At 40.6% G+C, this 14,314-nt stretch overlaps 3 protein-coding genes and 1 pseudogene across 4 annotated transcripts in view; 3 read left to right on the forward strand and 1 right to left on the reverse strand.

The window, feature by feature from the left end:
- LOC146485850 (transketolase-like protein 2) overlaps window positions 1-14,314 on the forward strand; it is a 35,738-nt gene that overhangs the window by 12,105 nt on the left and 9,319 nt on the right. For both annotated transcript variants that reach the window (XM_085102809.1, XM_085102808.1), the window contains one exon: window positions 46-239. In XM_085102809.1, coding sequence (XP_084958935.1) covers window positions 46-239 — 194 coding nt within the window. The remainder of the gene's footprint in view (window positions 1-45; window positions 240-14,314) is intronic.
- LOC146485851 (uncharacterized) lies at window positions 2,592-9,564 on the forward strand. Its single transcript, XM_085102757.1, has 3 exons — window positions 2,592-2,690; window positions 3,817-4,053; window positions 9,211-9,564. Exons 1-3 carry the CDS (start codon window positions 2,592-2,594, stop codon window positions 9,562-9,564), a joined length of 690 nt encoding a protein of 229 aa, XP_084958883.1.
- LOC146485852 (uncharacterized) lies at window positions 9,691-11,426 on the reverse strand. The gene has a single exon (XM_085102816.1). It carries the CDS (start codon window positions 10,792-10,794, stop codon window positions 10,090-10,092), a length of 705 nt encoding a protein of 234 aa, XP_084958942.1. The 5' UTR covers window positions 10,795-11,426; the 3' UTR covers window positions 9,691-10,089.
- LOC146485853 (uncharacterized) lies at window positions 11,574-14,314 on the forward strand (annotated as a pseudogene).

Raw genomic sequence — 14,314 nt, forward strand, 5'->3', positions numbered from 1 at the left:
CGATCTAGTCTCAACTTACATTAACGTTTAGTTTTTGTGTTACAGGAGTTGAAAATATGGATAATTTCCACGGCAAAGCTCTCGGAGACAGAGGCAAAGCAGCAGTAGAATTAATGAAGAGTTTGCTGACCTCTCATGCAGCGCATGGCCTCGGACCTCAGCCAGTTGTTGATGACGTTATACCCGTTAATCTGTGTGTTGAACTGTCAGAGCCACCTAACTACCCTATTGGAGAAAAGGTACGTTCAAGCTGGTGCAAGTAAACTAGTTAAATGATCCATAACTGACGGGTGACATTGGTGTGACATCACAGGCCACATCATGAATTGCGCCACTTCAACCTACAGCTACGTCACTTGTATTAATAGACAGATTTAGAATTATGCTAACGTAATTTACTGTGTAATCTTCTCCTAGAATACAATTTTATCTTTTCATGCACCTCAATTCATCCAATCTGGACTGTTGTGATAAGACGCTGCCATGTTACTTCAGTCCACAAGTTTATGACTGAAATCCACAGATACAGTCATAGAAACGAATTCCAACAAAGGGCTAACGCGAGAAACGTCAGCATTCGAATCTCTAGTAAAGATACTGTACATGGTGGTGTTATCTCCTTCCACGCTTAAGTTACTCTGCCCTTAGTTAAAACAGAACGCCGTGTTTACCGTATTTACTCGAATAAGCGTCGCGGCGCTTATTTAATTTTTCGTGTCTCCTGTGCGGCGCTTATTTAAAAGGTTCATACCACAAAGACAAAGCATTTTGATTGTAGAAATTAATTTACTTGCTGAGTACAGCAAACGCTGATAATCTCCTTACTGCAACAGTTACAGGGAAGAGAATGAGATCACTTCGAACTGAAAAACATTACTATTGATGAAAATAAATTCCCATTGCTGGCTTAGAATTGTATTGCAGGGATTACAGTGTATTTTTATCATCTTATGGAAATACTCGAATAAGCGCCGCTCCGGAGCTGTGGCGCTTATTCGAGGGCGGCGGTTCTTAACCATTCCGCTCCGTGTGCGGAGCTTAATCGAGGGCGGGGCTTATTCAGGGGCGGCGCTTATTCGAGTAAACACGGTAAGCTTGTTTAATCAACAAAGCTAAAACGTTGCATCCAGCTATGTATAAATAGATGTGACGAAGCACGCCATTATTAACAACCAATCACTGTCACGTATTTTAAATTGTAAAACTTTATTTGTAATGACCTTATTATGTCTCTTCCTTTTTTCCTCTGTTCAGCCCCTCAGGACTGAGTTTTGCGTTGATTTCGGGCAAATTTGTTATAATATATTTCACTTTTCTAGCCATTTTGTTTATTTTCGTCAGCTCCACCGTTAGGTTACGGCTTCTATCTATATTTTGTAGCAAAAAAAGCCTGTGTTATTTCTTGGAACACAATACGAGACTTATCAAGCGTACAACGCCTGAAGACAACGGCATGCGTGTTGACAGTTGACAATGAAGGCAACGAAGCAGGGATTTAAAACGTGTAAATAGCTACAGGACCTGCCATTTGGGTTAGACCGCAAAAAAAACCCAATTTTTTTCACTTGATTCACGGAAAGACGCGAATCACAGAAAGCGTGCGCGAAATCATCAGTCACGAAGTGGCTAAAAAAGCCGAATTCATTTGCTAGGTCATCGTCTCTCGACCGTGTCAGTTTCCATTTCCTCGCTACCTCCAAAATTTCTTTTCAAAAAAAGGTCGCTAGTACGACTTACAACGCTAACAATACGGACTGTTTTGTAGTCTAGCTTTGGCTGAGTGGCGCTACAGAGTGTGTCTCTCCGGACTGTGTTTTTGTTGCACGGGCCACAGGCCGCCCAAGCTCAAGCTGTGAGTTGTGGTGATCATATTGCGTAATAGCGGTCACGGCGAAATTTAAGAGTTTGTATGGGAATATTTACGATCGGGTTTAGGAGGTAAAAATTCCGAAAATTTCTCAACAAAAATGACATACCTTGTTTATACGGTGTACTGTTTGTTGTTTCTCTGTCTCCTTTTGCTGATTTGAGGTCATTTTAGCGAGTTATCGTTTCCTGAGTGGAAAACCCAGGAAACGATAACTCGCTAAAATGACCTCCAATCAGCAAAAGGAGACAGAGAAACAACAAACAGTACACCGTATAAACAAGGCATGTCATTTTTGTTGAGAAATTTTCGGAATTTTTACCTCCTAAACCCGATCGTAAATATTCCCATACAAACTCTTAAATTTCGCCGTGACCGCTATTACGCAATATGATCACCACAACTCACAGCTTGAGCTTGGGCCGCCTGTGGGCGATGGGAAAAGAAATATTCTTTAGGGATAGCATTCAAAGTACACTTTAATAAAGAATTTGAACCGAAGGAAACGCGTTAGCAAGCTAAAGCAAATAGTCCTGAAACGGTGTACTAACGCTTGAAACGTTATTGTAAGTGTATTTTGCTTTAATTTTCTAGTTGGATGAATCTCTGGCATCTTGTCCGATATTGTCTCGAGATTAAATTCAACATAGTCAAGCATTTCGTCCAAAATGGACTGAATTTCGGAGTGCGTTCAATGGCCTCATTCTCTTACAACGGCATTATAATGCCCACACCGTCAAGAATCTCCACAACAAATCCCAGATTTAAAAGCATGGAATTCAAAGCCTCTACGGAATACGACAAAGGCTTTAGCTGTCGTCTGGTCAGTGAAGCGAGCTGGTTGACGTGATTACTGATAAGCATGTGAATTTGAGAGTTTGTAAACTTCAAAAAAATTTAAGTTCTTTTCGAGCATGATGAAAACTTTAGTTTTCACTTAGTGTTTGGACTAAAGAAATTTATCGTTAGTGAACGTACATCCGCCTGAAAGTGAAAGTTCCTTTATTTCGGTTTCCCATCTAAATTTTATGCTGATGCCATGATTCTTAGAAACTGTTGCTATTTATAGACTCCTGTAAACACAAAGCCTATTGGCTAGAACGATTGGGCTGTTTTTCTTTTGTTCTGTTTTGTTTTGTTTTTCGTTTTTTTGTTTTTTTGTTTTTTTTGTTTGTTTGCATAGAAAATCCAATGACAAAATAGTAAATTCTCCTTACATTTATATCAATGTCATTCAAAGTATGGCGGTCACTCAGACGTGTCATGATCATGAAAGACCTCGCAACCTGAAAGTGAAAGACATTCACTCCAATGTTTACGTGCTTTTTTTTTCTTTTCATCTTTCTACCATCGGAATGGCGATTTGCTTAACTTCAAGTTCGTCTTCCAGTCGTTTACCCAGCAATGTATTTTCCCAACTTCAGTGTATGAGGAATCTTTCTCGGACAAAAGCAGATCTTTAGACGATGATTACGTTTTCAGTGAAAGGCTTCAAAAACACCTAACCGGCGAAAGACAAACCCTCCACTCGCTTCTTTTGAAATGTCAGGCTCTAAACAGAGTTCACTCGTTTATGAAAACGTTCCTTCAAGAAAAAGCCAAAGAATTCAAAGAGAGAGACGGCGAGAGGGGAGAAGAAGCCTCTGATTCCAAAATGCTGGTCATTGTTCCGTATCGCTTTCATCCCTAAAGTGCTCGTTAAAGCAGAATTAAGGAAACTAGAAGAGCCCTCTTTCATCTTCATACTTAAACTGCGTAGAATTGATCTCATAAGGGACTAGGATAAAGAGAGACCTTCGTATATTCAGGACTTTGGAAACTCCACTCATAACGAACAAGACGTGATCAGAAAATGTAGAGATTTGGTTCGTAACGTAAGACTTCTCGAAACTGCTTAAATGAACGTCTTGGAAGCGAAGAGAAACGCTAGCTTTCAAAAATAACGGAATAGGACTGTTATTCGGTTTCATTATGACGCAGCTCGCGTGCGTTCTTTGCTTGGACTCAATCTCGACTTCCTTGACAGCTTTGAAGCAATGCCACAAAAACATTATCACCATCGGACTCTCTGTGAATGGATCGAGATATTCTTGAAAGATAAAATTGAATCGGTTGTTGGAGTGGACACACTCAATCACGACAGAACCGCTTACTTCTATCGCTTTAGATTCTTCGAGTTCATCCGTTAAAGCATGATGACGGAAAGGCCGCAGCATTACATTGAAGCGTGCGAGTGGTAAAAGATTTTTATTAAAGATGTTTGATTTACGTACAGTCAACCCTTTGCTGTCTCCCTTGTCAGTGAAATTTCTTTTCCAGTCCGGCAGCCTAACCAATTCGTGGTTTTATACCAGCCCCAACATAGTCAGAAAGAAAAGAAATAATAATAAAGATATCTGCCGGGTAAACATCATGAACCCTGTGAAACAAGATGCCTGCTATACTGGCATTACGCGTGATGCTGGGGCTGATTCATTTATTCCAACTGTATGCTTCGCCGATTGATAAAACTATCCTTGCTAATGGAATAGTTTGAGTCACGACGATCGCGTTACGTTGTTTCCCTTGCGTTACGCTACTCAGGGTTTCAAGGGAAATTGCGGGAATTCCATTGCGATAACGTAAGCTTCTCAATGACCTCTTTTCAGTCTCGCGTCGTGGTCTAAGACTGTCAAACAAAGCACGATTCCTTCGCCAGGAATTTACCAATTTCCACCGTTTTAAATGTTGGGTGCTTCTTAGAAGTTATTCTTTCGATTTGCCGCTTCAAAATGGTGAAATTTCCGTTTGAAAACGGCACACTTGAGTCCAGAACATGTTAACAATATGGGGCCAAATTTAATCTGTTTTTAATAAATAGATCAAATGATGCGTTGACGTCACACAGGTAGGGGTGAGTGGGTCCCCTCCCTCGCGATATAAGCGACAAGAATGGATTTTGATTGGCCTGCTTCTGTTGAAGACAATCAGAACAATACACCCCGAGTAGGAGAGGGGTGAGTTTAATGAATAAACAAGATGCCTGCTATACTGGCATTACGCGTGATGCTGGGGCTGATTCATTTATTCCAACTGTATGCTTCGCCGATTGATAAAACTATCCTTGCTAATGGAATAGTTTGAGTCACGACGATCGCGTTACGTTGTTTTCCGTGTGTTACGCGACTCAGACTATCAGCGGAAATTTGTCAAATTCCATTACGATAACGTAAGCTTCTCAATGACCTCTTTTCAGTCTCGCGTCGTGGTCTAAGACTGTCAAACAAAGCACGATTCCTTCACTAAGAACTCACCAATTTCCACCGTTTTACGTGTCGGGTGCTTCTTAGAAGTTATTCTTTCGATTTACCGCTTCAAAATGGTGAAATTTCCCTTTGAAAACGGCACACTTGAGTCCAGAACATGTTAAAACAATATGGCGCGACTTAATCCGTCTTTAATAAATATATCAAATGATGCATTGACGTCACACAGGTAGGGGTGAGTGGGTCCCCTCCCTCGCGATGTAAGCGACAAGAATGGATTTTGATTGGCCTGCTTCTGTTGAAGACAATCAGAACAATACACCCCGAGTAGAAGAGGGGTGAGTTTAATGAATAAATTAATGTACCGATTTAAAGCTACGAGGAAGAAAAAAAAAAAGAAAACAAGATGCCTGCCACACTGGCATTACGCGTGATGCTGGGGCTGATTCATTTATTCCAACTGTATTTTCGCCGATTGATAAATCTATCCTTGCTAATGGAATAGTTTGAATCAAGACGATCGCGTTACGTTGTTTCCCTTGTGTTACGCGACTCAGACTTTTACCGGAAATTTTTGGAATTCCATTACGATAACATAAGCTTCTCATTGACCTCTTTTCAGTCTCGCGTCGTGGTCTAAGACTGTCAAACAAAGCACGATTCCTTCGCCATGAACTAACCAATTTCCACCGTTTTAAATGTCGACTGCTTCTTAGAAGTTATTCTTTCAATTTGCCGCTTCAAAATGGTGAAATTTCCGTTTGAAAACGGCACACTTGAGTCCAGAACATGTTACAAACAATATGGCGCCAAATTTAATGCAGTTTTAATTAAGAAATCAAATGATGCGTTGACGTCACACAGGTAAGGGTGAGTGGGTCCCCTCCCTCGCGATATAAGCGACAAGAATGGATTTTGATTGGCCTGCTGTTGTGGAAGACAATCAGAACAATACATCCTGAGTAGGAGAGGGGAGAGTTTAATGAATAAATTAATGTACCAATTTGTGGATACGAGGAAGAAAAAAAAACAAGATGCCTGCTATACTGGCATTACGCGAGATGCTGGGGCTGATTCATTTATTCCAACTGTATGCTTCGCCGATTGATAAAACTATCCTTGCTAATGGAATAGTTTGAGTCACGACGATCGCGTTACGTTGTTTTCCGTGTGTTACGCGACTCAGACTATCAGGGGAAATTTGTCAAATTCCATTACGATAACGTAAGCTTCTCAATGACCTCTTTTCAGTCTCGCGTCGTGGTCTAAGACTGTCAAACAAAGCACGATTCCTTCACTAAGAACTCACCAATTTCCACCGTTTTACGTGTCGGGTACTTCTTAGAAGTTATTCTTTCGATTTGCCACTTCAAAATGGTGAAATTTCCCTTTGAAAACGGCACACTTGAGTCCAGAACATGTTAAAACAATATGGCGCGACTTAATCCGTCTTTAATAAATATATCAAATGATGCATTGACGTCACACAGGTAGGGGTGAGTGGGTCCCCTCCCTCGCGATATAAGCGACAAGAATGGATTTTGATTGGCCTGCTTCTGTTGAAGACAATCAGAACAATACACCCCGAGTAGGAGAGGGGTGAGTTTAATGAATAAATTAATGTACCGATTTGTAGCTACGAGGAAGAAAAAAAAAAAAGAAATCGACCCGTTTTTAGACACGGTATGCCCCTTCAGGGCATCCCGCGTAAAAAAAAGATGCCTGCTATCAGCTGGCATTACGCGTGATGCTGGGGCTGATTCATTTATTCCAACTGTATCCTTCGCCGATTGATTAAACTATCCTTGCTGATGGAATAGTTTGAGTCACGACGATCGCGTTACGTTGTTTCCGTTGTGTTACGCTACTTCGGGTTTCAAGGGAAATTGCGGGAATTCCATTGCGATCTCAATGACCTCTTTTCAGTCTCGCGTCGTGGTCTAAGACTGTCAAACAAAGCACGATTCCTTCGCCAGGAATTTACCAATTTCCACCGTTTTAAATGTCGAATGCCTCTTAGAAGTTATGCTTTCGATTTTCCGCTTCAAAATGGTGAAATTTTCGTTTGAAAACGGCACACTTGAGTCCAGAACATGTTAACAATATGGCGCCAAATTTAATCTGTTTTTTATAAATAGATCAAATGATGCGGTGACGTCACACAGGTAGGGATGAGTGGGTCCCCTCCCTCGCGATGTAAGCGACAAGAATGGATTTTGATTGGGCTGCTTCTGTTGAAGACAATCAGAACAATACACCCCGAGTAGGAGAGGAGTGAGTTTAATGAATAAATTAATGTACCGATTTGTAGCTACGAGGAAGAAAAAAAAAAAAAGAAAAACAAGATGCCTGCTATACTGGCATTACGCGTGATGCTGGGGCTGATTTATTTATTTCAACGGTATGTTTCGCCGATTGATAAAACTATCCTTGCTAATGGAATAGTTTGAGTCACGACGATCACGTTACGTTGCTTCCCTTGTGTTACGCGACTTAGACTTTCACCGGAAATTTTTGAAATTCTATTACGATAACGTAAGCTTCTCAATGACCTCTTTTCAGTCTCGCGTCGTGGTCTAAGACTGTCAAACAAAGCACGATTCCTTCGCCAGGAATTTACCAATTTCCACCGTTTTAAATGTTGGGTGCTTCTTAGAAGTTATTCTTTCGATTTGCCGCTTCAAAATGGTGAAATTGCTGTTTGAAAACGGCACACTTGAGTCCAGAATATGTTATAAACAATATGGTGCAACAATTTAATGCAGTTTTAATGAAGAAATCAAATGATGCGTTGACGTCACACAGGTAAGGGTGAGTGGGTCCCCTCCCTAGCGATATAAGCGACAAGAATGGATTTTGATTGGCCTGCTGTTGTTGAAGACAATCAGAACAATACATCCCGAGTAGGAGAGGGGAGAGTTTAATGAATAAATTAATGTACCGATTTGTAACTACGACGAAGAAAAAAAAAACAAGATGCCTGCTATACTGGCATTACGCGAGATGCTGGGGCTGATTCATTTATTCCAACTGTATGCTTCGCCGATTGATAAAACTATCCTTGCTAATGGAATAGTTTGAGTCACGACGATCGCGTTACGTTGTTTTCCGTGTGTTACGCGACTCAGACTATCAGCGGAAATTTGTCAAATTCCATTACGATAACGTAAGCTTCTCAATGACCTCTTTTCAGTCTCGCGTCGTGGTCTAAGACTGTCAAACAAAGCACGATTCCTTCACTATTTTCACCGTTTTACGTGTCGGGTGCTTCTTAGAAGTTATTCTTTCGATTTGCCGCTTCAAAATGGTGAAATTTCCCTTTGAAAACGGCACACTTGAGTCCAGAACATGTTAAAACAATATGGCGCGACTTAATCCGTCTTTAATAAATATATCAAATGATGCATTGACGTCACACAGGTAGGGGTGAGTGGGTCCCCTCCCTCGCAATATAAGCGACAAGAATGGATTTTGATTGGCCTGCTTTTGTTGAAGACAATCAAAACAATACATCCCGAGTAGGAGAGGGGAGAGTTTAATGAATAAATTAATGTACCGATTTGTGTATACGACGAAGAAAAAAAAAAAGAAATCGACCCGTTTTAAGACACGGTATGCCCCCTCAGGGCATCCCGCGTAACAATCAGAACAATACATCCCGAGTAGGAGAGGGGAGAGTTTAATGAATAAATTAATGTACCGATTTGTGCCTACGACGAAGAAAAAGAAATCGTCCCGTTTTTAGACACGGTATGCCCCCTCAGGGCATCCCGCGTAAAAAGAAAGAAATCGACCCGTTTTTAGACACGGTATGCCCCTTCAGGGCATCCCGCGTAAAAAGAAATCGACCCGTTTTTAGACACGGTATGCCCCTTCAGGGCATCCCGCGTAAAAAAAAAAAAGAAATCGACCCGTTTTTAGACACGGTATGCCCCTTCAGGGCATCCCGCGTAATTAATGTACCGATTTGTAGCTACGAGGAAGAAAAAAAAAAAGAAATCGACCCGTTTTTAGACACGGTATGCCCCCTCAGGGCATCCCGCGTAAAAAGGAAAGAACCCTTTTTAGAATCATTCAGGACACTGTACTTAGTGACTTTGTGTCGGAGGACGCAGAACACACTTCACTAACGTGCAAAAAAACGTTTTAGTCGAGAGAGGAATATACTTGTTTGCCGATCAACAGAAGCGCGACTTCAGCAGCGGAATGGGATTTTATTTAACAAACAGTGCAGATGTGTTGCATTGGGCAGCAAGCACAACGGCCAAGCCTGCCAATCGTCGCTATGGAAACAAATATTTGCTATCGCTCATCAGAAAAGCTACAGTGAAGATATCACTATGTTCTGATATGCTCAATGATTCCTTGCGATGGTCTGTCGCCGCTTTCGGCTGCGATCATAAATCATCTCAAACGTGGGCAACTCCCACGATCAAGTACTCGACACTATAATAATAATAATAATAATAATATAATAATATATAATTAAGCATTACACTAAGTCTCAATGCTTTACAACTCTATAAAAATGCCAATTACAAATGTGAGAAAAATACATATATATATATATGTACTAACCCCATAATCGTTCACATTCGATCACTGATCATGATTCTACAGAACATAACATTTACAAAAAGAATATAGCACTGTTCACAGAATCAATCGCCAAAGATTGCCTGTCGATGGTCTGCCGCCGCTTTCGGCTGCGATCATAAATCATCTCAAACATGACCAATTCCTACGATCAAGTACTCGAAACTCATCCCATAATCGTTCATATTTGACTCCTGATCATGATTCCACAGAACATAACATTTACAAAACAAACAGAGCACTGTTCACCGAATCGAGAAGTGAACAATTGTTTGATTTCTGAGAGCCTGTGACCGTTTTCAGTCATGTGAAAACCAGGTTGAGTTATACACTGACAAACAAGTTAAGGTAATATACTTCTCTAAATGCAAATGAGTTCTACTAGCGACGTTCAAAGAAAACTACCGAGTGAAGACTTTGATCAAATAATCTAGCACAATCGTCGCTGTGGACACAAAGCTGATAAGTCGAACTGGGAGTTGGATTTTTAAAGTTTTGGCCCTCTCCACAAAGAGGGCCTTCAATGAAATCGTAATTATCTAGATCCGCTAGAAATCTTCTGTCAGCGATACCAGTCCTAAATTTACTGACCACCTCTTTCCATCGATCCATATTACTCCCCAGATCTAGGCCATTTCTATTCCCTCTCAATTCAGTTATCCTTACTCTAAAGACGAGTACAGCCGTGCAATGGGGTCTATTGCGCGCCCACGTTGCATTTGGCCAAACTTCCTCAAATCTGTCGGCCAGATAAAACCCTCGGCCATCACTAAAGTCCTTCTTTGTTTTCCCTTTTGCCAAGTCAATTCCATCGTCTATGATGTTTTTAGCACTTTCGTGACTTGTCCCATGAAAAAATACTTTGTAATGGTCGTTGGTCTCTGGAAATGTTCTGGCGTCATTGGTGAAGCATTTGCTTGTCTCGCCACTTTTATCCACATTAATTATGTTTACTGCCGTTGGTCGAGTCTCTGGAGCAGGAACTGAGAACCATTCATTTACACATTTCTTGTTGTAAGGAAAACTCTGTTTGTGAATGGGCCTGCCAATGGTATAACATTCTGGATGAACGCTTGTATTAGCCATCCTAGAATTGCTACCAGCTGAGTCTCAAGGCTCGATGCTGTTTGCTGGTTACTGTCAGATGGATACACTCTCTTCATCCAAATGCAAAACAAGTCGTCCGCTATCCTGCCTAAATTAAATTCAGCAATCACTTTTACTTCGGTGATGATGAAAATGCAGAAAATATGGCTGTCGCCGGATTCACCGGGAAACGTATCCTTCTGTAAATAAATCTACATTAACGTTTGGGAGACTTGAAACCTTGGTTGTATAATAATTGATAAGACCACGCCTCAAGTTGCATTTATAAGACATGCACAAAGTAAGCAAAATCTGGGGGTTTCTATTGATAGTGCTCTTTAAAGTGTATCAACGATTAATTAAGCCAAAGTTTAATGCCAGAAGAATGGCAGAATTGAGTGTAGTTTGCACACGTTTAAGTATTTTTTCGACATTTTGCGCTTCCTTATACACGTTTTCTACTTTCAATGAGCACTTGAGTTATGTTCGTAGCAAGACACTACTTAAAAAATGAATGCATTCGTACCTTTTCTATCGATATACATTAAGATTTATTTTTAAATTCTCCCCTCCACAGTTCACTTGGTCAGAAACTTTACTTTACTTTCATTATTTTAATTCTGGTACCATGGGAAAATGTCAAACATTGCCTTATTTGGGCCACGTATGGGAGCAATCGTCAATTATGTATGCCTCACTGAGCCGGTAATAATATAAGTTAGCACAAATTCTATTCGTAGAAAACTTCTCTTTCTTTCTGACGTCTAACAATAACAAGGAACGTTCCCTTAATATTTAATGACGATACTTCACGCTACCGATTATTTTGAAAAAACACTCTGCAACCCAAAGGAGCGACGCGAATTATTTACTTTAGGTTTGAAGAGTTTTCGTTTCTACGTGCCACATGTCTTCTTCTTGGTCCTTCAGTTCATTATCTAGTCCGATTAACGACTTGTTCTTGAAACAGCAGCCATTTGTCTCGATAACATTCGGGGATTCTTTCTCTAAAAGCAGTCCTTTAAAAGAGGATTACGCTTATGGCGATTGGAAAGGTTTACGATCGATAAATGAAAAGCTGCTGGTCCTCCATCCCCAATTTTGGGGAGTAGGTAACTACGCCGAAGTCGTTGAAGTAGCGGGCACTTCACACATTCGCGTCATTGCGGATGCATTGGTTCCATATTTCAAAAGTAAAGCAGCGTTAATAAATGTTCGACTTATCTCGTTCGTTTTAAAACTTTGTCAATTCAGAATAGACCTGACAACGCAAGAGGATAACAAGAAGTAAACTGGGCTGAACAGTGCCATCCACGACGCCATAGACGCCGCCAAAGAACACAGATTGTTATACTTTGACAAAGAAGAACCTCCAGCAAAGTGCTTTTCTTCTTTAGAACGTGGCCGTCTAGAAAAAGCTTTAAGTAAACTTTTGGAGGAGGGACAGAGAGCGGGCTTTGAACTAACGGAAGATTTCGATCAGTTTTGCTGCTACCGTGGTCGCCTGCATGTTCTTGTTCTACTTGGACTCCAACTCGACTTCCTTGATGGCCTTGAAGAAATGCCACAAGAACATTATCGCCATCGGACTCTCTGCGAATGGATCGAGATAATCTTGGAAGATAAAATTTAATCTGTTGTTGGAGTGGACAAGCACTCACTCACAACAGAACTGCTTGCTTCTATTGGTTTTGATTCTTCGAGTCCAGCCGTTAAAAGCATGATGGCACGCTCGTCTGCGGAAAGCTAGAAGCATCACATTGAAGCGTGCAAGTGGGCACAAATGTTTATTAAAGATGAATTTAAGTACAACCTTTCGCTGTCTACCTTGCCTGTGAAAAAATTTCCTTTCCAGCCCAGCTTAACCAATTCGTGGTTTTGTCCCAGTCCCAACATAGCCAGAGAGAAAGGAAATAATTATGAACATATCTGCCGCCTAAAGAACCTTCTAATTGTGACAAAGAAAGGAACCCTTTCTAAAACCATTCAGGACACTGAACTTGGTAACTTTGTGTCGGAGGACGCAGAACACACTGTCCTGTTTCACGGTACAGATCATCTAAGTGCAAAAAATATTTCAGTCGAGAGAGGAATATACTTGTTTGCCTGGAAGACAGAAGCGCGACTTCAGCAGCGGAATGGGATTTTATTTAACAAAAAGTGCAGATGATGCATTGAATTGGGCAAGGAGCACAACGGCCAAGCCTGCCATTCTAATTTTTGAAGTCAACCGCCGTTTCTTAGATGACGCCAAAAAGCTGAATTTGTTCAACGACGAACAAAAGTGGCGTGAAATCGTGTCTAATTTCAGATCCGGTAGGCGAACAGCTAAAACGCGAAGTAGTTTAAGCTCGTATGAATTGATTGAAGGACCTTTGGCTACAGTTACGAGAAGTGAAAAGTCTGATAAGCTGATGGTGGACCCAAAACCTTCATCTTACCAAATGTGCCTTATTTCATGCAAGTTTGCAGAATCCTTTCAGCAAACTCTTCATTCAGTGTTATTTCTGGACATACAGTGACACGAGAGGCTGAAAGCCTCGTCTTACAATGTGTATATAAGTATAAAATTCATGATCATTTGAAGACATTATTTTATGAACTGGTTGCTTCAGTTGTAGGTGTACACACGGTTTGCTCATCAGTTTCTAACACACTCCATTAACTTAGAATACGTATATATTTTACTGAACGATTCGTCTTCACAATCTTTTATTATATTCAACACGAATATTGTAAACGTATTCAGTGCCGCAGAGTGAAAATTAGGATTAGAAAGTGTCCTTTTACCGCAATGCACGTCACGTGACGATTTCGTCAAATCGTTCGAAATTAACAAATCAGTTGTAAACACGTTCGTGAAGGAATCTATGCAATGTGTCATTTATTGATAGTTCTTTGCCTTGCGGCTTTCACTGTTAGAGAGTTTAGCGTTTGTGGTTTTCTGTTTTGACTGCTGAACAATATTGTACTTGTTCATTCAAGTCTGGAATATTAGGTTCCATCGTGGTTTCATTAGAGCAAGTCTAGTGAACATTCAATTTTCATTATTTCAACTGGAATTATAAGGTTTCATCATGGTTTGATTAGAGCAGGGCTAGTGAACATTCAATTTTCATAATTTTGTTTTCATCCTCAATGTATTCCATCGTTTTAGTTTTTCCATACCCTGAAGAACGTAGCGTTTCTTTCCGGCGAGTATTTTGTAGCATGTACGAAGTTGTTCGCGTCTCTGGTATTTCGCGTAGTTATCCCTGCCGAGAAATACAGAAGGAAAGGTTTCTGTTAGCTGCGTAGTTCTGCTAAGCCACTGGGGTCCACTCTTCAGGTGAAACCTTATTTTTAGTTACGTTCGTTATTTTCATTTTTGTAAACACTTAGGATAGATTTTTAATGTTATTTATGAAGTTTAAATTTAGACTAAGCATTGTGTGGTAACCTTTTATTACAGAATCAGTGTTGTCGCCTTTTTACACCAGCGGTTTAGCGAAATTGTCGAAGAATAATATTCCGTGAAAAC

This window comes from Pavona decussata, unplaced genomic scaffold, assembly GCF_977016875.1.
Source record: "Pavona decussata unplaced genomic scaffold, jaPavDecu1.1 SCAFFOLD_24, whole genome shotgun sequence".
NCBI classification, from domain to species: domain Eukaryota; kingdom Metazoa; phylum Cnidaria; class Anthozoa; order Scleractinia; family Agariciidae; genus Pavona; species Pavona decussata.